The sequence below is a fragment of the Rhinoderma darwinii genome, chromosome 1 (genome assembly GCF_050947455.1).
Source record: "Rhinoderma darwinii isolate aRhiDar2 chromosome 1, aRhiDar2.hap1, whole genome shotgun sequence".
Taxonomy (NCBI): domain Eukaryota; kingdom Metazoa; phylum Chordata; class Amphibia; order Anura; family Rhinodermatidae; genus Rhinoderma; species Rhinoderma darwinii.
Genome location: NC_134687.1, coordinates 164999717 through 165023115, shown reverse-complemented (window position 1 = coordinate 165023115; position 23399 = coordinate 164999717). Strand labels below are relative to the sequence as shown.

Sequence of the window (23399 nt, the reverse complement as noted above, 5' to 3'; positions counted from 1 at the left end):
TAATAATGTTTGGTGTTTTCATTCCCCTTTTTCGTATATATCCCTTTCTTATTATTTTGGGTGTGCGCAATTTTGTACATGTGCCTTTTCCTCTCTCCTAGTATGCTTCATAAACATGAAGTTAAGATAAGCATAACCCGAAGATCAAACAATAATTTATTTTATATTTGTGATCATGACTAACTACAGCTTGAAGTGACTCTCCAGGCTTCCCCTTACTAAAGTTCATTTTCCTATGTTTCCTGATAATCTTCCTTTTCTCACTAGTGGTTTAGTAATCTGTTCTTTATAATCATGATGTTCTTGCTGTTATAAAAATCAGTTCTCCATGTAACTTGAACCAATGATAAGATAGGAGGCGGGTTCTGACTACCTCAGGCTGCCTGTAGGCACCGTAGCTATTGCTGTGTTCACATCACTGAGGGGTTCCGTCGGAGGTTTCCGTCACCATTGATATCAATTGTGAGGGAAACGGAAGTTTAGGTTTCCGTTTGCCTTTCCGTTGAGGGGTTAACCCAACGGAAACCTCCGACGGAACCCCTCAACGGAAGGGCAACAGTGATGTGAACAGGCCCTAAGCTGTAGTCACAGATTACAGCTCTGCCCTAATGGACCTAAGCTTCAAAGCAGTCAAACAGCAAGCTGTAAGAAAATAAAGAGTGGGTCAGCATCACCTGTAGGTACTGACTTACATATACTTTTTGAGTTCACTACCGTAGTCGCTTTAAATGTATGTTCAAATGTGTAAAATCTAAATGGTATTTTTAAAAATTATACGTTGTAGAAATTTCTGCAACAAATCTGCCACGTGAGAACATTATACATTCATCAACTTTGATGTTTATCAGTATTAGGCTTAGATGAGGTGTCAGAGGCATACAGGAGTCGCTGTCAGCCGAGCCGTCAGACCAGCTTACTGACTGATTTGGCTGACAGTGGCGTTCTACAGTCTCTATGGACAAGAGAAATGAAAGGCTTTTATAGTCTTTAATGATATTAAAAATTCTTCACCTAATTTCTGCAGGATTTGTCCTCGTATCTGTATGCAAACAGACTGAACCAGAAGTCTATCACTCTCTTCAGAATAATTCCAAGTGCCTGTTTATTAATGGCAAAATTAATGTCAAAGTAATTAATTCACAATGTACATTAAAAATAATAACAATAACATTTATACAATCCATTTTTTAGACAACAATGGAATCCATAAAGTTACATATTAAGGGAGATTAGGACTAAAATGTCAATATTTGTATTTTCTCATAATATTATGGTTGAAACGTCAATGTTATTTCTTCTATTGCTCTGAGTTTTCCAGCCACCTCTTTCCTATAGTTCCAATGTCGGTATCCATGTAGGTTATCAAAGCTCCAAGCAGACGTGATGTGAAGATTTGCAAATAAAACAGAGACATATTTAAAGAGGCTCTGTCACCAGATTATAAAATCCCTATCTCCTATTGAATGCGATCGGCGCTGCAATGTAGATAACAGCAAAGTTTTTGTTTTTTTTAAAACGACCATTTTTGCCCAAGTTATGAGCAATTTTAGATTTATGCAAATGAGCTTTTCAATGGACAACTGGGCGTGTTTTTTCGTTTTACCAACTGGGCGTGTATTGTGTTTTTACTAACTGGGCGTGTTTACTGGTTTTACCAACTGGGCGTTGTGAATAGAAGTGTATGACGCTGACAAATCAGCGTCATACACTTCTCATCGTTCCCACCCAGCTTCTTTCACTGCAGACACACAGCGTGACGTCACACACAGGTCCTTCAACCTTGGCCTCGGACGAGAGAAGATACATCGGCTCCAGGCGTCCGAGATGGTAATATGCTCGTCTCTAGGGAGTTTACTATGCTTACCTGCACACGGTGATGCTGCTGCAGATTCAACTGACGTCACGCTGTGTGTCTGCAGTGAAAGAAGCTGGGTGGGAACGATGAGGTCACCCACAGGTCCTTCAACCTTGGGGTCGGACGAGAGAAGACACATCGGCTCCAGGCGTCCGAGAGGGTACAGTTGAATCTGCAGCAGCATGACCTTGTGCAGGTAAGCATAGTAAATTCCCTAGAGACGAGCATATTACCCTCTCGGACGCCTGGAGCCGATGTATCTACTCTCGTCCGAAGCCAAGGTTGAAGGACCCATGGGTGACATCACACTGTGTGTCTGCAGTGAAAGAAGCTGGGTGGGAACGATGAGTGTATGACGCTGATTTGTCAGCGTCATACACTTCTATTCACAATGCCCAGTTGGTAAAACCAGTAAACACGCCCAGTTGGTAAAAACACAATACACGCCCAGTTGGTAAAACGAGAAAACACGCCCAGTTTTCCATTGAAAAGCTCATTTGCATAAATCTAAAATTGCTCATAACTTGGGCAGAAATTATCGTTTTAAAAACAAAAACAAAAACTTTGCTGTTATCTACATTGCAGCGCCGATCACATTCAATAGGAGATAGGGATTTGATAATCTGGTGACAGAGCCTCTTTAACACAAAACACTAAAAGGTTCCAGGAAGAGTCTATCAGGGAAAATAATAGGGAAAACCACCAGGAGCAGATGTGCCCTTATCAGACAAGTTACCCTTCTTAGATTTGCAGGTTGATTTAAGGACTATATATTTGTGTCCTAGAACTGGACATCCTAGAATTGAGTGTGTCGAAATCGATTTGCGATTATATGTTTATAAATGAGAATATATGTTTTTGCTTATTTAGACTGAATTTGTGGGCTTGGTGGTGATGTATTATTTACCCTATTGATTGCCATACACTATATTCTTTTTTATACTTTTGGAAAATTTCCTTGAGAGAATTTTTATTATATCAGTAAGTGTTAGAGTCCTTTTAGTTTAGCATTGAAACATAATAATGCTATATGAATATACAACTGCTATTACTGTTAGGATCTACCTACCTGTTGCTCCATTGTTGCTTATCAAGCTGCTTAATATATATTCAGCTTTTAAAAGTTTTCCTGTAGAAATAAAATGAAACTCATTAATGCCCAATAGTAATTTCATGACCATGCAAATTTATAATCCTAGTCCATGCTCTCATGCTCACACCCCCTCTTTACATATCTATACTGCCCTCTCCAAGTGTAGCAAGTATAACCCTCTGCAAAGACTGAGAGAAAAATTGGGACTATCCCATTACCCCTCCTTCTAATAACTCCTTTCACCCTTCTCCCATGCTTCTTGTTATTGAAAAAAAACATTTGGATAAAAGCATAAACAAAAATGTCTAACTAATTAATAATGGATAAAAGTCTGAGTGGTGTCTGTTTGGCTATACAGTTATCATTTTCAATTCCCTGTTAAAATGTATGTTCAGCTCCTCCGACATTCATGACACCACAATACAACAGGAAGAATAAGTGGCTGTAAGACATTTATGGTGATGCTTATCATCAGATAAGTAAAACAATCAGACAAGAAAAATAATCCTTTCAGAACCTTGAATTCCCTAATAGGCCATCATCTTGAGAAAGGCTACACAGTGAGCTAAAATGTTGCAATGGGTGAATAGATGAATCATAATGGATTATGAGTGTTGTCTCCTTCTTTTAATTTTAATTCCATTAGCCAAAATTCTGCCATTCCTCATAGACAAGTTTGGCAAAAAATCCTGCTAAAATCCTTAGGGTCCTCCCATCAAAATCTTATGCCTATGGCGGTAATGCCGAACTGGCGGTCCCTGTCCCACCAGAAGGCAACTGGCTAGGATGCAGTGCCTTCCCCAGATGATTGAATAGGCAGCAGCACTTCTGTACATTTAGAGCTCTACCTGATCGTACAGAACAACTACTCTGTTCTCTCACTGCTGCACCACAGCCAACACATAGCAGAGACCAGTGCTTCTCTATGCTCCCTCTCATAGCAGAGCAATGGGTTACCAAGCATAGCCGCTAATTGATCAATTATAGTAACCTCCAAATGGAAGAGGATAGAGTGATGAAGAAACATGGAAGTGTTTCCGAAAAGTTGTCACTATGATGTAGACACTGATTTTGCCTATTATGTTGGAACTTTGGCTTTAGCAATGGTGCTGTATCCACTATATTTTTTAGAAGCAATGAAATGCAAAGTAAACACAATATCTAAAATGTATGCATAAGAATATCCTTAGGCATAAAAGAGTGCATGTGTAAATGGCAGATCATATTTTTAAAGGTATCAACCAACATTTTTATTACAAACAGAACTGGAGATCTGTGGCAGCTATTAATCGAACCCACCTCCAAAACCATTATGCACATTTGGCTGTGCTGAATATGCATGTTAAGGGCGGAAGGGGAATTGGTGGTGTTAATTGTCAGCCGAAGATCTTTTAGTTGACAATTACCTGATGCATAGGATGCATAGGAAGGAACCTGTGCTTTGCTAACTATATTGTTTGTTTGGTCAAGTGGTCCTAGTGAACAGAATCTCGGAACAAGCTCCTGGATTGTGTTTTGTGTTATAGAGGCTCTTGATCAGAAGTAAGGCAGTTCAGATACCCCTGTTTGAAACCAGCAGGGAATATTTGTTAGGGGACAAAAGCTCCAATTAGTATTTTCCACGCCCTTTCACAAATCCCTATACCTCTCTTGGCTCACAAACTCTTTATCCTGGTTCCTTTGTTGGAGAAAAGGGAGGCTGGCTCTAGGTTTCAAAAGATGCCACTGGGTTCAGAGGAATGTCATTCCTATAATGGCACAGAGTGTCCTCTTGAAAGTCAAGTAGCTCCTAATTGGGACTAAGCTGAGAAAACAGAGAAAGATCAACTAAGAGATACGTCACCTGAATTTACGGAGATACGAGCTTGCCGAATAACCACCTGTGGAGCTATTGGGGTGGAGGGCCAAATCTTATGCAAAACTTTGGCAAAAGACAACAGTCTTGTGGATGCATCTGCCCAGTAAAGAAATCGGTCAATCAAAAACACAATAGCAGCTGCTGTACAACTGTCATGGACCAGAGTAGAAGCCTTCAAAAATACCTATAAACAGTAGAAAATATTACTATTATTATTATTATTATTATTAATAATAATCATAATCATTTTCATTATATTACTGATGTTTTCAAAACTACACTAATGGATATAATGAGTAAGTACTTTTATTTCATTGATATTAAAGGGGTTTCCCGGTTTCAGTAAAGAAAAAGGCTATTAATTGTATAATGAATTATGTAAATTTTTAATAAACTAACTCAGGCTCATTTCACACTACTGTTAAACTCCGTTTAGCTCTCTTCTATCGGAGGGAGAAATGAACGAGAGTCCAAACGGAAAGCATTCCGTTAGAATTACCATTGATTTCAATCGTAATTATTGTGTTTCAGATGCTTTCCGTTTGCCTCCGTTCGCTAGGTTTCCGTTTTTTTTTTACACAAGCAAAAGTGCAGTCTGCAGCACTTTTGCTTCTGTGGAAAAAAAACGGAATCCTAGTAAACGGAAAGCATCTGAAACAAAAGAATTACCATTAAAATCAATGGTAATTCTAACGGAATCGATGCTTTCCGTTTGGCTCTCGTTCACCTCTGACGGAAAAGTCCTAAACATACTAAAACGGTAGTGTGAAAGGAGCCTAATAACAATTCCTCAGATAACACAGGTGTATGGCTCAGTAAAGTTTCTTGAAATGAGCCCTGCATGTTTGTTCATCACATGACTAGGACAGATTTTCATTTTTTGGCAGTAAACAATGAAGATTCCCCATTCAATCACTGAAAGCATAGATTAGTACACAAAGTATTTTACAAAATTGCATACATTTAAATAAGCTTTATATACTAAAACCAGAAAACCTCAGTGTAGCACAATTACTATACATTCTATTTATACACGCATTTCTATCAGTGTGTTTTGTAACCTTCTAATTATTTTTTATTAAAAATATTTTAACTTTTTTAAATATAGCCGCTTTGTATCCTGTATACAGAGCAGCTGTATCTAGCGCTGAAACCTGTATCCGTCAGGTCAGCAGGACTGACGGGTTCAGTGACAGCGGGTCCTGCGTGTGACCAAGATGTTACTGATCACATCTTAGTTCATAACTAAGACGTGATCGATAACAGGTGGATCCTGCGTGTCAGAGACACACAGGACACGCTGACACTGAACCTGTCAGTGCCGCTGACCTGACAGATTCAGGTCTCAGTGCAAGATACAGCTGCTCTGTATAAGGCTGGGTTTACACGGAGATTTTTGCAGGAAGAAAATCTGCCTCAAAAAGATTTTGCTCTGCCTTCATGCCGATTTTCGCTGCGTTTTTCGCCCGTGGCCATTTAACGCCGCGGGCAAATAACACCCGAAATACGCTTTCTCTGCCTCCCATTGATGGGAGGTCAGAGACGTAAACGACCGAAGAAAGAACATGTCGCTTCTTTTTTCCGCGAAACGGTTTTTCCGCTTGCGGAAAAAACGCCTCCGCCTCCCATTGAAATCAATGGGATGCATTTTTGGCCTTTTTTTGGCGCGTTTTCCAATGCGGTTTCCGCGTCAAAAAACGGTAAAAAAAATTCCGTGTGAACTTACCCTAAAGGATACAAAGCAGCTGTATCTCACAGTAAAAATATTTTTAAATACAAACTAATTAGAAAATTACACCAAACTGTTATACAATTCTATATAAAAAAAAAAAAACGTTTTCAAAAGTGTACATAGACTTTAACGTTAGATCATAAAGTCATTTACACACAAATTGTTCAAAAGAAGTCTACAATGTTTAAGATCGATATGAAGAAATTTCCAAACAATATAAACTCTTCGGTACATTAATTGTACTGTATAATGGTGCCATACCATAATCCCCAGGATGTTTATTTAAGCTTTTTAATAATTTTTAATACTATATACCACTTTCTCATAGAAGAGGCAGTAGGAGTATAAGAACCAAGGATCCCTCCACTTAGGCCTCGTGCACACTTCAGTTTTTTCCTTCAAGGTGCTTTCCGTTTTTGTCACGGATAGCACCGTGAACCCATTAATTTCAATCGGGCCATGCACACTTCCGTTGTTTTAACGGAACCGTGTGGCCGTTCCGTCAAAAGGAGTGCAGGTCCTACTCCTGCCCGTATTTGATGGAACAGTCTTGGCCTTTGCATTGAATTTGGTCCGTGAAACAACGGACTGCACACGGAAGCCATCAGTGTGCAGCCCATGTGTGATGGGACCGTTATTAACGGCCGTACAACGGCCGTACAACGGCCGATGGAAGTGTGCATAAGGCCTAAAAGACACAAGTACAGAAAATTGCTTATAACTCTAGGTATTTACATGTTATCTCTTCTATCACAAATCCCCAAAACAATCTAGAAATAGACACACTAATATTTTTGTATGTCTGTACTTTTGTAAGTCTGTATTGGAAATACTCAGTGTGCATTTTTTTTTTATTTCCGTAATTCATTATTCTCAATGTGAAATGTACAAACAAAGTAATGAAACATTAAAACTAACTGAGAGTAAATGACAAATTTGTAAATGCGGATGAAACATATTGCCTGTATTTGAAATGTTGAAATACTGTGCAGTACAGTAGTTTATTTTCGGATAGTGGAAAAAAGTGGGAAATACTTTGTGTCTGTCTGTCTATCTATCTATCTATCTATCTGTCTGTCTGTCTGTCTGTCTGTCTGTCTGTCTGTCTGTCTGTCTATCTATCTATCTATCTATCTATCTATCTATCTATCTATCTATCTATCTATCTATCTATCATCCATCCATCTATCTACACACACACAGTGCTAAGGTCAGTAGTACTTAAAAATGCAATCTGTGGGCAAGACAGCCAAATTGTGCACTGCACAAAATGCTTAGGTTTTAGTAAATGCACATGTATAACCCAGAACGTAGTTGATAAGGCATACACCAAAAAAAACACTTTGAATATTTGTGTATTCAAGATAAGGGGAATGTATTTATTTGAAAAGAAGATTGCTATGCAAAAATACACGTGTACCTAGATATGCACATTGAGTCTAGCTGGTCATACACTATAGATAGCTGTCGGCTGAACAGCTATTCCTCCCAACTCCCCCATACACACTCGGCCGAGCATGCATGTGTTTTCAATAGAGAGAAGGAAGATAGCTGCTACCAGACTCCTCTGGTAACGGCTTATCTACTAACGAACTAAAGGATCGGGCATTTTGAATTTCAACATGCCCAACATTTCCCTCCCTGAACGCCACCATACACATTAAATGGTCGGCCAGTCCAGGCATAACGATGAACTGGAATAGTAAGGCCACAGTAGAAAAAGCTTGAGAAGCCCTGATTTTGAGTATGCAATTGCCTGCTGTATATCTATGTATGAATCTATATGAAATCTATTTTTGGATATATATGAAAAAGTATATATTCTTTTTGGATACTTATTGCTAATTGCTTACTTAAATATTAGGAATTTAATTGAGTGCCAAAATGCAAATGCTCTATTCAATGGTTGTATACATTATAAAAATAAATGAATAATAATAGTAATAATGTTTCCGATCCTCTACAAAAAATTGTGCACGTTCACTGAATTTCTCGAAGATACGTCTTAAATTTCAAAGAAGCAATTAAGTAGGCTGGAAAGCTCCATATCCTACTGCAGGACATATATAGAGATGAAGACAGCATACTATAAGGTCAGGACAATAAAGACACTTACACCTGGCGCATACAGAATACCTGTTGTTAAACACAAAAGAGGAATGTTTCCAAGCACCTGTAAGCAGCACATTACGGCTTTGATAGGATATAGTATTTAAGTGCAGGCTGCCACCTAATCTAGTTTTTTTCTTCACTTCTCCTCTTCATAGATTATAACACAAAAGCCTGAAAGAGAGTGACCTACCAAACAAAAGGGTTTTGAGTTGCTCGGAAAAGCAGACTTAGAGGAGGATGGATGGAATCCAAGTGGCCCTATTATTTCCACTTGCACTAATTAGACATTTTTCTGTCACCTATTGAATGCTGCTGAGAGGCCAAACTCACTGAATTCATTCCTAAAGTGTTTACAGAAGTTTGCATCTGTTTGTGTTTCTTCAGGAGGAAAATAAGCACTTGAATAGCATTGTGGAAAATCTAAAGGAAGCATCTCATTCTGAAGAGGCGGCAGGCTGCAGCTGCACCAGGTCTTAGAACCTATGGTATCATCTTCAAGCTACAGTGTTGTGAATGGTGAAAGGACAGGCCGACGACTGTCACAGGGACAATGTTTAAGTTCTTCCGTAGTCAACTTATTCCGTTAGCCTTACCTCACCAATCGTTCTGGAAATATAATCATGTCCAGAAAGCCAAAAGAAGTGACTACACTGGGTGAGATGTTAAATGATGTGTTACAACTTAAATCAGGGTAGACCAAGAGAATAAAAGATACTGTTCAGGAAACGAGAGACCAATACAACCGCCAAGTAATATATAGCTGCCAATGCTGCTGGTTGTGAGTAGATGGACAGAGCTGTAGTACATTGTGTATCCGTGTAAACTTATTCTGTCATCTAATTGCCATGGTGGGAAATGTCAGGATGCCATTGAGCCAGAAGCACAAAGGGCACATGTTTAGGATTCTGTGCCAGGTGTTAAAGGATTTAAAGAAGCATTATCTGACTCAGCTGAAGATGCCAGGCCCTCTGCACAGAATGGAGAGCCTGTATGTGTTTTCATGTCGTTTTCTTGTGTGTCCTGCCCTCTCTGCTCTTTACATCTTGTGTTTGGGTGAAACTGCCACATTTAGAGCAACAATGTTTTCTTAGTTCTACAAGATCAATGTAGTCCTTAAGAGATCATGAGAGTGAGCTGAACTCAGTCACTTACCAAAGCAAATTACAAGCACCAGCGAAGGAATGCTAACAAAAGCAGTTTTACATTTACATAGTTTAGCAGTAAACAAATAAGATAGGAGGGAAAACAAAGCCCAGCCAGGGATGTGCTATTCCTAACCTGTATCTAATGGCTCATGTGATTTCGAGCTCATTCATGGTTACATTATCCTTTATGCTCTCTCCGTAGGTGCCAAATATATAGCTGCCATTAACAGATGATTGAATTATTGTAGCGTCCAGGGCTGCGGACCGTAGTGTTTACTCACCCCCCGGCGGTCGCAACCATGGATCCATGAGCGCTGGCTCGCATCTCCTTCCTAGGAGACGCCAGCGCTCACTTCCGCTCCGGTCTGCTGTGTTCCGCAGGGTGCGCGCGCACGCTCGTGCCCATTATTAAAGGGCTAGCGCGCGCACAAATGGGAGTCATCATCATCAACTGCCATGATTCCCTGGACTATAAAAGGGACCCTGCCGTTCTGATCCTTGCCTGAGCGTTGTTAGTTTATCCCATGTCAGTGTTGCAAATGGTCCCTTAGTGTTATCCCGTTCCTGTTGTTACCCATGCCCTGTTACCTGTATCCCGTGCTGTGTTCTTGTTCCTGAGCCTGTAGTGATGGAGTCGTGTTTCACTGCATCTGCTGTCATCTGCCACATCCTGTGTCATCTGCCACGTCCAGTGTGATCCGCCATGTCTTGTGCAAGCTGCGCCACCTGCTGTCAACCGCCACGTTTGGCGTAACCTGCTGCACCCACCTCCATCCGTGCCAAAGCCTCGGCTACTGTCTGGACTATTCAGGTACCCTAGTACGGGACTTTGTATTGCTTTGGGAGCTCTGTTGTTTGGCCAGCTGCTTCCCCGCTACGACGGTGCGGCCTAGTGGGTCCACATACCCACAAACCGTGACAGTACGCTCAGGACATGGACCCCGCTGGTCAACCTGAGACCTTGACAACACACGCCAAGCTGGCCGAAATGCAAGATCTCCAGACACATCAAGACCAACTCCTCCTGTCGGTGAACGCCATTGCTCATTGGCTGGGTGCTCTAACCACAGTCGCCACCGCACCCATTCCTGCTGTTCCTTTTGCTAAACTTCCTGTCTGCACCAGTGCCGATCCCCTATGCTTCTTGCCGCTACCTCCTCGCTAAGACAGAGACACAAGGGCCTGCCGGGGATTCCTGAATCAGTGCCAGATCCACTTCAGATTACATGCCAGGGCCTTCTCTTCTGATGACGCCAGGATCGCCTTCATCATCTCTTTCCTTACTGGCAAAGCCCTGGCATGGGCAAATCCTCTGTGGGAACATCAGGGACCAGAGACCCATGACTTGCAGTTCTTTTTACGGACTTTCTGTTCGATATTTGAGGAACCTGGGAGAGTTTTTTCTGCTGCTGCATCCCTGCTCACCCTACACCACGGAGACCTCTGCGTGGGTGAGTATGCCATACAATTTTGTACCCTGGCTGCTGAATTAACTTGGAACAACGAGGTTTTGGTGGCCACATTCCGGCAGGGACTGTCATCTGGGATTAAAGATAAGCTGACCGCTCACGATCTGCCACCTACCCTGGACGATCTCATCCTACTAGCCACCCGGGTTGACATGAGGATCCAGGAGCACTCCCAAGAAGTTTTCCGGGACTGAGGATTTCCTAGGCTAGATTCTAGGCTAGTCGTCCTACCAGAGGATCCTATGCAGATGGACCCAGTCAAATTGTCTACCCAGGAGAGACTACGCAGACGCACTTTTGGACTTTGTCTATATTGCGGCATCGGACGCCATATTCGGCGTTTGTGTCCCCAAATGCCAGAGAGACCCCAGTGACTTGGACTGGTTGGAGAGACAACCCTAGGTGGGACGGTACTTAATAAAGCATTCTGTTCCAAGTTGACCATTCCTGTGACTATACTATCCAGCGAGTAGACGCATCGGGTTTCTGCCAATCTGGACTCCGGGTCCGCGGCAAACTTCATCCAAAAGGAGCTAGTGTATCATCTCCAGTTGCCCACAGTTCCCCTGGAGACATCTTTGGCTGTTGCCTCGGTGAATGGAGTGCCTCTGCCCGATCCGATCGTATGTAAGACCAAGCCACTGAAGCTCCAAGTTGGAGCCCTTCATTCTGAACTAATTTAATTTCTTGCTTGCCCAAAGCCATCAATCCTGTTCTGCTGGGCCTGCCTTGGCTTCGACTGTATGCCCCAGTATTGGACTGGAGTTCCGGAGACGTTCTCCAAGGGGGTTCCAAGTGCCTCGGTCGCAGTCTGTTGCAGATTCATCCTGTGCAGCCTCCTCTGCCTCAGTCATTGGCGGGACTGCCCCCCCACTTCGCTCAGTTTGCGGATGTCTTCAGAAGGAGGGAGGCTGAGACGCTGCCTCCACATCGGACTTATGACTGCCCCATTGAACTGGTTCCAAATGCCTCTCTCCCCCGTGGACGTGTATATCCTTTCTCCTTGCCAGAGACCCTATCCATGTTGGCCTATATCAAGGAGAATTTGGAGTGGGGTTTTATACGAAAGTCTTCCTCCACGGCTGGGTTCTTCTTCATTAAAAAAAAAGACGGATCTCTTCGACCCTGCACTGACTACCGTGGTCTTAACCAGATCACGGTCAGGAGCAAATACCCATTGCCACTTACACTACCGTTCAAAAGTTTGGGGTCACCCAGACAATTTTGTGTTTTCCATGAAAACTCACACTTATATTTATCAAATGAGTTGCAAAATGACTAGAAAATATAGTCAAGACATTGACAAGGTTAGAAATAATGATTTTTATTTCAAATAATATTTTTCTCCTTCAAACTTTGCTTTCGTCAAAGAATGCTCCATTTGCAGCAATTACAGCATTGCAGACCTTTGGCATTCTAGCTGTTAATTTGCTGAGGTAATCGGGAGAAATTTCACCCCATGCTTCCAGATGGCCCTCATACAAGTTGGTTTGGCTTGATGGGCACTTCTTGCGTACCATACGGTCCATCTGCTCCCACAACAGCTCTATGGGGTTGAGATCTGGTGACTGCGCTGGCCACTCCATTACAGATAGAATACCAGCTGCTTGCTCCTTCCCTAAATAGTTCTTGCATAATTTGGAGGTGTGCTTTGGGTCATTGTCCTGTTGTAGGATGAAATTGGCTCCAATCAAGCGCTGTCCACAGGGTATGGCATGGCGTTGCAAAATGGAGTGATAGCCTTCCTTATTCAAAATCCCTTTTACCTTGTACAAATCTACCAGCACCAAAGCCACCCCAGACCATCACATTACCTGCACCATGCTTGACAGGTGGCGTCAGGCACTCTTCCAGCATCTTTTCAGTTGTTCTGCGTCTCACAAATGTTCTTCTGTGTGATCCAAACACCTCAAACTTCGATTTGTCTGTCCATAACACTTTTTTCCAATCTTCCTCTGTCCAATGTCTGTGTGCTTTTGCCCATATTAATCTTTTCCTTTTATTAGGCAGTCTCAGATATGGCTTTTTCTTTGCCACTCTGCCCTGAAGGCCAGCATCCCGGAGTCGCCTCTTCACTGTAGACGTTGACACTGGCGTTTTGCGGGTACTATTTAATGAAGCTGCCAGTTGAGGATCTGTGAGGCGTCTATTTCTCAAACTAGAGACTCTAATGTACTTGTCTTGTTGCTCAGTTGTGCAGTGGGGCCTCCCACTTCTCTTTCTACTCTGGTTAGAGCCTGTTTGTGCTGTCCTCTGAAGGGAGTAGTACACACCGTTGTAGGAAATCTTCAGTTTCTTGGCAATTTCTCGCATGGAATAGCCTTCATTTCTAAGAACAAGAATAGACTGTCGAGTTTCACATGAAAGCTCTCTTTTTCTAGCCATTTTGAGAGTTTAATCGAACTCACAAATGTAATGCTCCAGATTCTCAACCAGCTCAGAGGAAGGTCAGTTTTATAGCGCCTCTAAACAGCAAAACTGTTTACAGCGGTGGTAACATAATTGCACAAGGGTTTTCAAGTGTTTTCTAATCATCCATTAGCCTTCTAACACAGTTAGCAAACACAATGTACCATTAGAACACTGGAGTGATGGTTGCTGGAAATGGGCCTCTATACACCTATGTAGATATTGCATTAAAAACCAGACGTTTGCAGCTAGAATAGTCATTTAGCACATTAACAATGTAAAGAGTGTATTTCTGATTAATTAAATTTTATCTTCATTGATAAAAACTGTGCTTTTCTTGCAAAAATAAGGAAATTTCTAAGTGACCCTAAACTTTTGAACGGTAGTGTAAATCCGAACTGTTTGACCGTATACGAGGAGCCAGGATTTTTTCAAAATTAGACTTGCGTGGGGATTATAATTTGATCCGAATCCGTCAAGGGGACGAGTGGAAGACGGCGTTCAACACCCGAGATGGGCACTATGAATATCTGGTGATGCCATTCGGACTGTGTAACGCTCCCGCGGTCTTCCAGGAATTCATCAATGATATATTTCGAGATCTCCTCTATGTCTCTGCTGTAGTTTATCTCGATGATATTTTGATTTTCTCCCCAGATCCGACGACACATGGGAGGTATATCCGTCAAGTTCTACTGCAATTGAGGGAGAATCGCTTATTTGCCAAGCTGGAGAAGTGCGTCTTTGAAAAGAACTCTCTGCCCTTCCTGGGCTACAACATCTCGGATCAAGGTCTCAAGATAGATCCTGAGAAAGTAAAGTCCGTTCTGGAGTGGCCACGTCCTCAGGGCCTGAGGTCCATACATCGTTTCCTGGGATTCGCCAATTTCTACCGACAGTTTATCCCAAACTTCTCATCACTGAGGGCTCCCATCTCTACCCTTACCAAGAAGGGTGTGAATGCCAAGGTGTGGACTACAGAGGCAGAATCCGCATTTATTAGCCTCAAGAGAGCCTTCACTTCAGCCTCGATCCTCCATCATCCTGATGTGTCACGGCAGTTTTCATTGGAGGTGGACGCTTCTACTGTTGGTGAAGGTGCACTTCTGTTCCAGAGGAGCTCCAAAGGAACGGCAGTAGTATGTGGCTATTTCTCGAGACTTTTTTCTTCTGCAGAGCACAACTACTGTATTGGGGATCGGGAGCTGCTGGCCGTCAAATTGGCTCTGGAGGAGTGGAGACATCTGCTAGAGGGCGCAGCTCACCCCATCCTGATCTACACCGACCACAAGAACCTCACCTATCTCCAGTCCGCTCAATGACTAAATCCCCGTCAAGCCAGGTGGTCGCTGTTTTTCACCCGTCTGCAATTTGTGCTCCACTACCATCCAGCTGACAAGAATGTGAGGGTCGATGCCCTGTCCAGGTCATTTGAGACGTATGACATGGTGGAGTCACTTAAAAGTATCATAGACCCATCCTGCATTGTCACTGCCAATCCTTTGCAGGTTAGGGACATCCCTGCGGGGAGGACTTTTGTTCAGTTGGCAGACAGGAGAAGAATTCTCAGCTGGGGACACAGCTCTAAACTGGCTTGGCACGCTGGTGTTCGTAAGACCCGAGACCTGATTGCTTGTTACTTCTGGTGGCCCACGCTACCCAAAGATGTTGTGGACTTTGTCTCTTCCTGCACAGTGTGTGCTTCTAACAAGTTTGCTCACTCCAAGCCTGCCGGCCTGCTCCAACCTCTGCCTGTACCCAGTGTCCCCTGGCAGCACATTGCGATTGACTTTGTCACAGATTTTCCTCCCTCAGTAGGATGCAACACTGTCTCGAAGATGGCACATTTTATCCCGCTGACCGGCCTACCTTCTGCTCCCCGACTGGCGAGTCTCTTCATTCAGCACATCTTCCGCTTGCATGGCTTGCCCCTTCACATCGTGTGCGATTGGGGGGTTCAATTTACCTCTAAATTCTGGAGAGCCCTCTGTAAACTCCTGGATGTGAGATTGGGCTTTTCTTCCGTCTATCACCCCCAGTCCAGCAGGCAAGTCGAGAGGATTAACCAGATCATGGAGAATTATCTCCGGCACTTCATCTCCTTGCTGCATGATAACTGGGTACAGCTTCTTCCATGGGCCGAGTTCTCGTATAACAACCACACGAGTCCACCACTTCCACACAATTCTACATTGTGTACAGTCAACATCCTAGAGTCCCTCTTCCTGTGTCGACTACTTCTCAGGTACCCGCTGCTGACTCTGCATTTGGGGACTTTCTGCAAATCTGGCAACAGACCCGGTCCTCTATTTTTCTGGCAGTCGATCGCATGAAGCAAACAGCGGATAGAAAAAGAAGAGAGCCGCCTCAGTATCTTCCAGGTACCAAAGTCTGGCTGTCCTCAGGGAACATTCATTTAAAGGTGCCTTCATACAAATTTGCTCCCAGGTTCCTTGGACCTTTCGAGATATTGAAACAGATAAACCCTGTCTCCTATAAGCTTCGGCTGCCTCCTATCCTCAGAATTCCCAACTCCTTTCATGTGTCCCTCCTGAAGCCTGTGGTCCTGAACCGCTACAGTAAGACTTCAAGTCCTGCAATTTCTCCCAGCGGTTCATCCGATGTGTTTGAGGTAAGGGAGATCCTGGGAGGAGAGATCCTGGGCTGCAAAAGGGTAGGAAGAAGGAATTTGGTGGACTGGAGAGGGTTTGGTTCTTAGGAGAGGTCCTGGGAGCCAGAAGAGAACCTCAGTGCCCCTGCTGCCATTAAGAACTTTCTCTCTCGATCTGGCTCCAAGAGAAGGGGAGATAAGAGGGGGGATACTGTAGCGTCCAGGGCCGCGGACCGTCGGGTTTAAAGTGTTAAGCAGAAGGGGGTTGGCATAGGGGAGGATCTTTAAGTTGAGGGAGGAGTATGGTGTATATAAGCCCCGGGGGGATAGAGGCAGCCCTCTTTTCTGCTGGACAACAGAAGAAGGAATTTTCCCACCCGCCCTCCCTTATTTTTTCTCTTTGTGTTGCGGCAGGTGGATTTGCGATTTGTCACAGTGGCGTTTGCGGTAGGAGGAGGGGTCTTTTAAGGCCCGTAATGGGAAGGAGAACAACATATAAGATTGTTGTAAAAGAACTCAGGGCATTTAACCCTGGGTAGTATTGTAGGGGCTGGGAGTGGTTACCCAGCTTGTTTTATACATTCCTGATGAGCAGGGTCCCCAGGAAGAGTAGGTCTTGGAGATGGTTGGTGCCCTCGGGTCAGGTGCAGTACGGCTGTAGGGCAATAAGTTCCAGACCTGACAAGGAAAGGATGGAGTTAAAATATAATGCTTGAAGTGCCTTCAAGGATCCTTTAACAGGGGAATGTTTGCAGAATAGTGCAGGATGTTAATTTATAAAATGTATGCTATTTGATTGAATTTGAATATTTTGTGTATTTAATAAATTGCTGCTGTGGCCTTTACACCAATTTCAAGTTATGGTCCCTTATTGGGTTACTGGTGGTGGGAGGTTATAGATAGCAAAACATCAAACATACCTTAAGTCATGTCCCAGATGGGGTTCCGGGAAGGGTTTACCAATTGGGTAAAGTTGTTCAATCCTAATAAATGGTCAGATATCCAGCTCTTTCAATATATAGCGAGGCACGTGTCGTCATAACAATGTAAGGCCTTGTTCACATGGAGTTTTTTTTACACGTTTTTTGACGTGGACACCAATGGGAGGCGGACACGTTTTTACCACGAGCTGTTAAAAATGCTAGCGGTAAAAAGAAGAAACATGCCCTATCTTCGGGCGTTTACGCCCCTGACCTCCCATTGACATCAATGGGAGGCAGAGAAAGTGTATTTCGTGGCGTTTTTGCCCGTGGCACTCAATGGGCGCGAGCTAAAAACGCTGCGAACAACGTGGCAAATGGCGTGCAGGCAGATGACGGAATTTTGAGGCAGAATTTTTTGCCTGTGAAACCTCCATGTGAACTAATTATTAGCTGGATCTTTTTCAGGTCTTCGCATAAATTAGAATAAGTCCATATTTTCCCATTAATGACTTGGGCCACCATACCCCTGGTGAGGTGCAGGTGATAACACTGAGTCAGTCTATAAAATATTTGGGAATAAATATATCGAGAATCTAAAATCTATTTTAATAAATACTTTTATTCCGGGGGCGGGGCATCGTGGATGGCAGCTTTTAGAGAGAGCTCCTCTGTGCCCTGAGACCATCCGGGCTGTATCCTGGCCATCCTGCCTCGGGGGACGTTGCAGGCAATTCCCCTGACACGGGGGGCTCGGAGAGACCCCAGAGAGGCTCCGATTTGAATCGCCCCGGAGCCGTGGGCGGTGGAACGCCGAAAGAAGTGCGGGTGTCCCTGGCCCAGTCACGCGACTGAAGACAAATGCCCAGCGGGAGAAGAGCCCTGGATTGGGGATCCCCCGTGCTAGGGGAGACAGTGGATCGGGGTGACCCGCCATCAAAAGTGATATTACAGCTGCCACAAATCATCCTACCTTGGTCTCCTGCAGAAGAAGATCCTTCCGGCGGCCATCTTGGAGGAGGCGAGGCCGGACTGTGGCTGAGCAGCACCTACACCAAACAGGCCGGTAAGGAGAAGGGAGGAAGAGGACATAAGGGGGAGGGAGATCTTCCCTGTGGACTGCTGCGTGACCCCCCGATTGGCCATCATTGTACCCCGAAGGGCATTGCTAATCTGGCAGGGGAAGATCCCGGCCGCCATCTTGCGCGAGGCAAACCTCGCGAGAAGCCACGCCCCGGCCGCCATCTTGAAAAGCCACTACTCTGCTGCCATCTTGTGGCGGATAAAGGCAACTGCAGCCTGATAGGAAAAGTGCTGGGAAAGGGAGGAGAAGTGGGGCAGACCCCAGGTGAGGACCCCCAAATACCAAATAGCCAAGTTGTGACCCAGACCAATATCTTGTGTGGGGCAATACCCACGTGAAAACACCCGGGCACGATCTCGCGGGTGGCACTGCTGGGCCTGACGTCCATTCTTACTGCCCAGGGACTGGTATACACATCGCACGGGGGGAGAACCCCGGTGTAACCCCCAGCCAGGGACTACTCAGCGCGACTCTCCTAACTGTGTGCACTACGTCAACATTGTAGGAAGAATCGAGGATTTATTGCGCCTCAGAAACTTCCCCTTTGACCCGCCTTGGTTCACTTCATCGTTTGCACGGGACATTGTTTGCTGAACCCACTATGTTTTGTTATAAAGATCCCTCCAAACCCCTGCACATGCTGATGGATCTGTAAAGATGTAACGTGCTGTGGGCTACTTTCCTTCTATTTGCCTCTGCTGCCTGTTCATTGTCTGTAAAATCTCTCGTGCTCCCCCCCTGATAGGGGAGCGTGACATGGACAAATATTTGACGAAATCTTTGAGAGATCAACCTGCCCGCTCTTGTGCCGCCAGGACGCCCGGGATACCCCCGTCCTCCAAAATGCAGAAATCCAAAACCCATATGAAGGGGGATAAACAGACTCCCAGATCTTCTTCTAACAGAGGTTCCAGCTCTCAACATCAGTTCACCTCAGAACGTCTTCCTTATGACGACGTCACGCCACCCAGACTAACCCCACAGAACAGTCCATCGCATGACTCGGAAACTGACTCACTTCAGGCGACCTTAGTGGCACAGGAGGTCTCCAAACTTCTGCTTCCTCTCTTCGACAAGCGGCTGGATATCTTACACACGTCCATAAATTCTGCATTGGCGCAAATCACTTCAAATTCACAAAAAATAGCAGATATGGAAACACGGTTTAATACAGCAGAAGATTCTATCGCCACAATGGAGGTCGCCTTGAGGCAAAGTGAAGCCACATCCCAAGCCCTGAGAGATAAATTGGATGATCTAGAAAATAGGGATCGGCGCAGCAATTTGCGCTTCGTGGGCATCCCTGAAAGCGTGACAAACTACCAGCTACTGGACTACATCACCAAAGATCTACCCACAGCCCTCAACATTGACCTGGGACGCGACCCCCTCATGATTGAGAGAGTGCACAGGCTGGGACCGCCCAGAACCAGGGGGAATGCGGGAGACAATAGGCCACGTCCAGTAATCGCCAAGTACCTACACTGGGCGATAAAAGAAAGAGTCTTGAGAGCGTACAGGCAGCAGGGGAACCTCCACGTGAATAACTCCAAAATCCTGATTTTCCAAGATTACTCGGCGACGGTCGCCCAGAAGAGAAAAGCCTTCGCTCCAATCTGCCGCCTGTTATACGAACAGAACACCCGATTCCAACTTCTCTTCCCGGCCAAGCTGAAAGTGCAAATGGGGGACCGTACGCTGATGTTTGAGGATCCGATCCTGGCCCGCAGAGGCCTCCATCTGGAAGTGCGGGATGAAGGATAATGAAGACCTTTTGAGAGGAAAATTTAGCCCTCCTACCAATGGACATGTGCTTACCTCGCTTACCTTGGCGAGTTAAAGCGCAACCTGCGGCAGTTGTGTTCACAGCAGAACACCAGTTACTTGTTAATGCCGCTATAAGTTTTGTTGTTTTTATGCCTTTTTTGTGTTACTTATGCTCGCTCATGTATTTTATCCTTTTTCAGGTGATGGGAGGCGTGACTCCCGCTTGTAATGGCATCAGTGGGAAGGGGCTGTACTCGCGGCTCGCTGGGACCGTGGGGTGCAGCATCTGGCTTTCACTACCTCTGACCCGAATCTACCACCTCGACACAGGATGAGTACCCTAAACACACTACACCCTGACACTTTTAGTACCCATCCCCATATTAAATTCCTCTCCTGGAATGTAGCAGGACTGAACACGCCCCTGAAGAGGAAAAAAGTGCTTAATCATCTCAAAAGACTCTCCCCTGACATTATTTTTCTTCAGGAGACTCACTGGAGATCAGGCACGCAAAGCAACTTGAAAGCCCCGTGGCTAGCGGATTGCCTTTCTGCCTCACATTCTTCCTCTTCGCGGGCGGTCGCGACACTTTTCAGAAGGGACATTCAATACACTGTAGAGAACTCCATAGCAGACCCTCAGGGCAGGTACCTAATACTACAGGTCTTAATAGCCGGGATAGCATATTTACTGGTGAACATTTACGCCCCTAATCACGACCAACAAAGCTTTTTCCCATAGGTTCTCCAAATCATAACAAGCTTCCCCGACTGTCGCTTAATAATTGGAGGCGACTTCAATCTTGTACAATGCCCCACACTAGACAGGTCCCCTTCTACACCCCAGTCCCAGGTAGCGACCGCCTCCCTCACTCTTCTCATTGACTCCCTCAATGTGTGCGATCCCTGGAGGGTGATGGATTCTGGGGCGAGAGAATACACGTGTCATTCTGTAGCCCATAAAACATTCTCCCGTATTGACTACTTTCTGATATCCTCCCCCCTGTTTGAGGCACATTACTCATCACGTATACATCCAATCACCATATCAGACCATGCTCCAATTACAATGTCATTATCCTTATCCCCATCCAATGTGAGAACTAGAATATGGCGGTTTCCTGCGTACATGGCAGATTCTGATTACTTTAAACAGTATCTCCAAACATATTGGAGTCAATTCTTGGACGACAACATCTCTGATACGGATGACTCCCCCTTGTTGTGGGCGACTTCTAAGGCTGTAATGAGAGGTCATGTCATCAGCTATCTGTCCCGTAGGCGGAAAACGAGAAGGGAACACTTTGACGCCTTACATAAGGCTTTACTGACCGCTCAGCGCACATATGCAGCAGATTCCTCTGCGTATAACCAAACTGTTTATCAGACGGCTAGGCATCTACTAGACACATTTGTCCACGATGAATCCCATTGGCAGGTAAAAAACACAGACAATAAATTTTATAGCTGGGGGAATAGAACTGGAAAATTACTCGCCACCCTAACTAAGCAAAGACGTCCATTCAAGCCCATTTTATCCCTGCGGCACCCTACCACCGGCTCCCTTGTCACCGATGCTTCTGATATAGCGCAGATTTTCTCAGAGTATTACGAAGACCTTTATAGAGCGGCCCCAGCATCCCTCCCAGATATCAATACCTTTCTGGACACCATAAATTTGCCCTCCATATCTGAAGATCAGCAATCTTTGCTGAATTCGGACATACAGGAGGAGGAAGTGCGACGGGCCATCTCTCTGACCTCCAACGGCAAAACACCGGGTCCGGACGGATTCCCGGCGGAATATTATAAAATACTGGCCCCCCAAATAATCCCCACTCTCACTAATTTATTTAACGACGCCTTTATACGCCAAATGCCCATTGACCGATTCAGAGTCTCGCACAGTTCTCTTACCAAAGCCAAATAAGGACCCGTCTCTGGCCCAATCCTATCGGCCAATTTCACTACTCAATCAAGATTATAAATTACTGGCAAGGATATTGGCTGACAGACTCCAGGTTGTTCTCCCCGACCTTTTATGCGAAGCTCAAATGGGTTTCACACAAGGCAGGACTAGCATCAAGAATATAAGATCAGCTGTTGCAGCCACAGTCATGGCGCAGGAGCAGGATCAACCAGTTAACATGCTGATGAGCCTTGACGCTGAGAAGGCCTTCGACACTGTCACGTGGCCTTTTCTCGATGAGGTAATGGAGCGAACGAGCCTTGGATCGACTGTTACTCAATTCCTGCAATCTCTTCGTGTAGGGTGTGCAACTAGTGTGACGGTCAATGGGCATAACACAGCTCCGATAGATATTTTTAGGGGCACCAAGCAGGGTTGTCCCCTATCCCCCCTCCTTTTTAATCTCGCCTTAGACCCCCTCTTGCGTCATCTCTCCCAGACATCTACTTTTCAGGGCATTAAACTACGTAATATAGAAATAAAAGTGGCCGCTTTTGCAGACGACATTTTACTAGCAGTATCTAACCCCAAACAGGTTCTAGACCCTCTTTTGAGTGAATTGGAGGGGGTGGGGCGACTGTCCGGTTACACTCTGAACCTAGATAAGACAGAAGCGATGTTGCTGAAAGGCCCCTCCGCACCCCTGTGGTCACGCAAATTCCCATTTAAATGGAATTCTCAGGCCCTCACATATCTAGGAGTCCGAATCACGAAACGCCCGTCCGCACTCTATAGCACCAACATATCGCACTATATAACGGAACCTCTCCTGGAAACACTTTATACTCTCTTATCTGGGCAGAGCTAATCTACTCAAAATGACAGAATTCCCACACCTCCTGTACCTCTTCCACACTCTCCCAATTTACCTCACACCCAAAGACGAGCGCAGAATCAACTATCTCTATAGAACCTTTATCTGGGGCGGGAAAAGATCCAGAATAGCCTATATCATCCTGCAACAGCCCAGGGGTAACGGGGGTATCAACTTCCCCAATATTAAGCACTACAATTTGGCAGCTTTATATAGGTATATCTCTGACTGGATCCACAACACCTCCGTATACACCTCCTCACCTCTAGACTCGGCATTGTTCATGGGGAACGCTTTATCAGGACTCTTGCATCTTCCTTATGGGAGCCTGACGAGGGAAACAAGGGCCAACCCCTTACTATTTACCACATGGAAGGCATGGCAGAACATAAGATCTCTCTTTCATCTTTCTCCTCTGCTATCTCTTCATATGCCCTTGGTATGTAACCCTGACTTTCAGAGTGGTAACCCTGCTGCCGTCTTCCACAGATGGTACAGGCTGGGGCTCACTTCTGTGGGGCAATTTGTGAACATAGAAGAGCGTAGGATGTTCTCCTTTAC

The 23399-nt window shown here is 44.8% G+C and overlaps 1 protein-coding gene across 1 annotated transcript in view; it reads right to left on the bottom strand.

Annotated features, from left to right (window-relative positions):
* Nucleotides 1-23399, bottom strand: part of ALPK1 (alpha kinase 1) — a 183141-nt gene that overhangs the window by 27707 nt on the left and 132035 nt on the right. Inside the window, exons 4-6 of the mRNA XM_075860525.1 lie at nucleotides 4792-4990; nucleotides 2925-2984; nucleotides 1012-1098 (exon numbers count right to left, since the gene is read on the bottom strand). Coding sequence (XP_075716640.1) covers nucleotides 1012-1098; nucleotides 2925-2984; nucleotides 4792-4990 — 346 coding nt within the window. The remainder of the gene's footprint in view (nucleotides 1-1011; nucleotides 1099-2924; nucleotides 2985-4791; nucleotides 4991-23399) is intronic.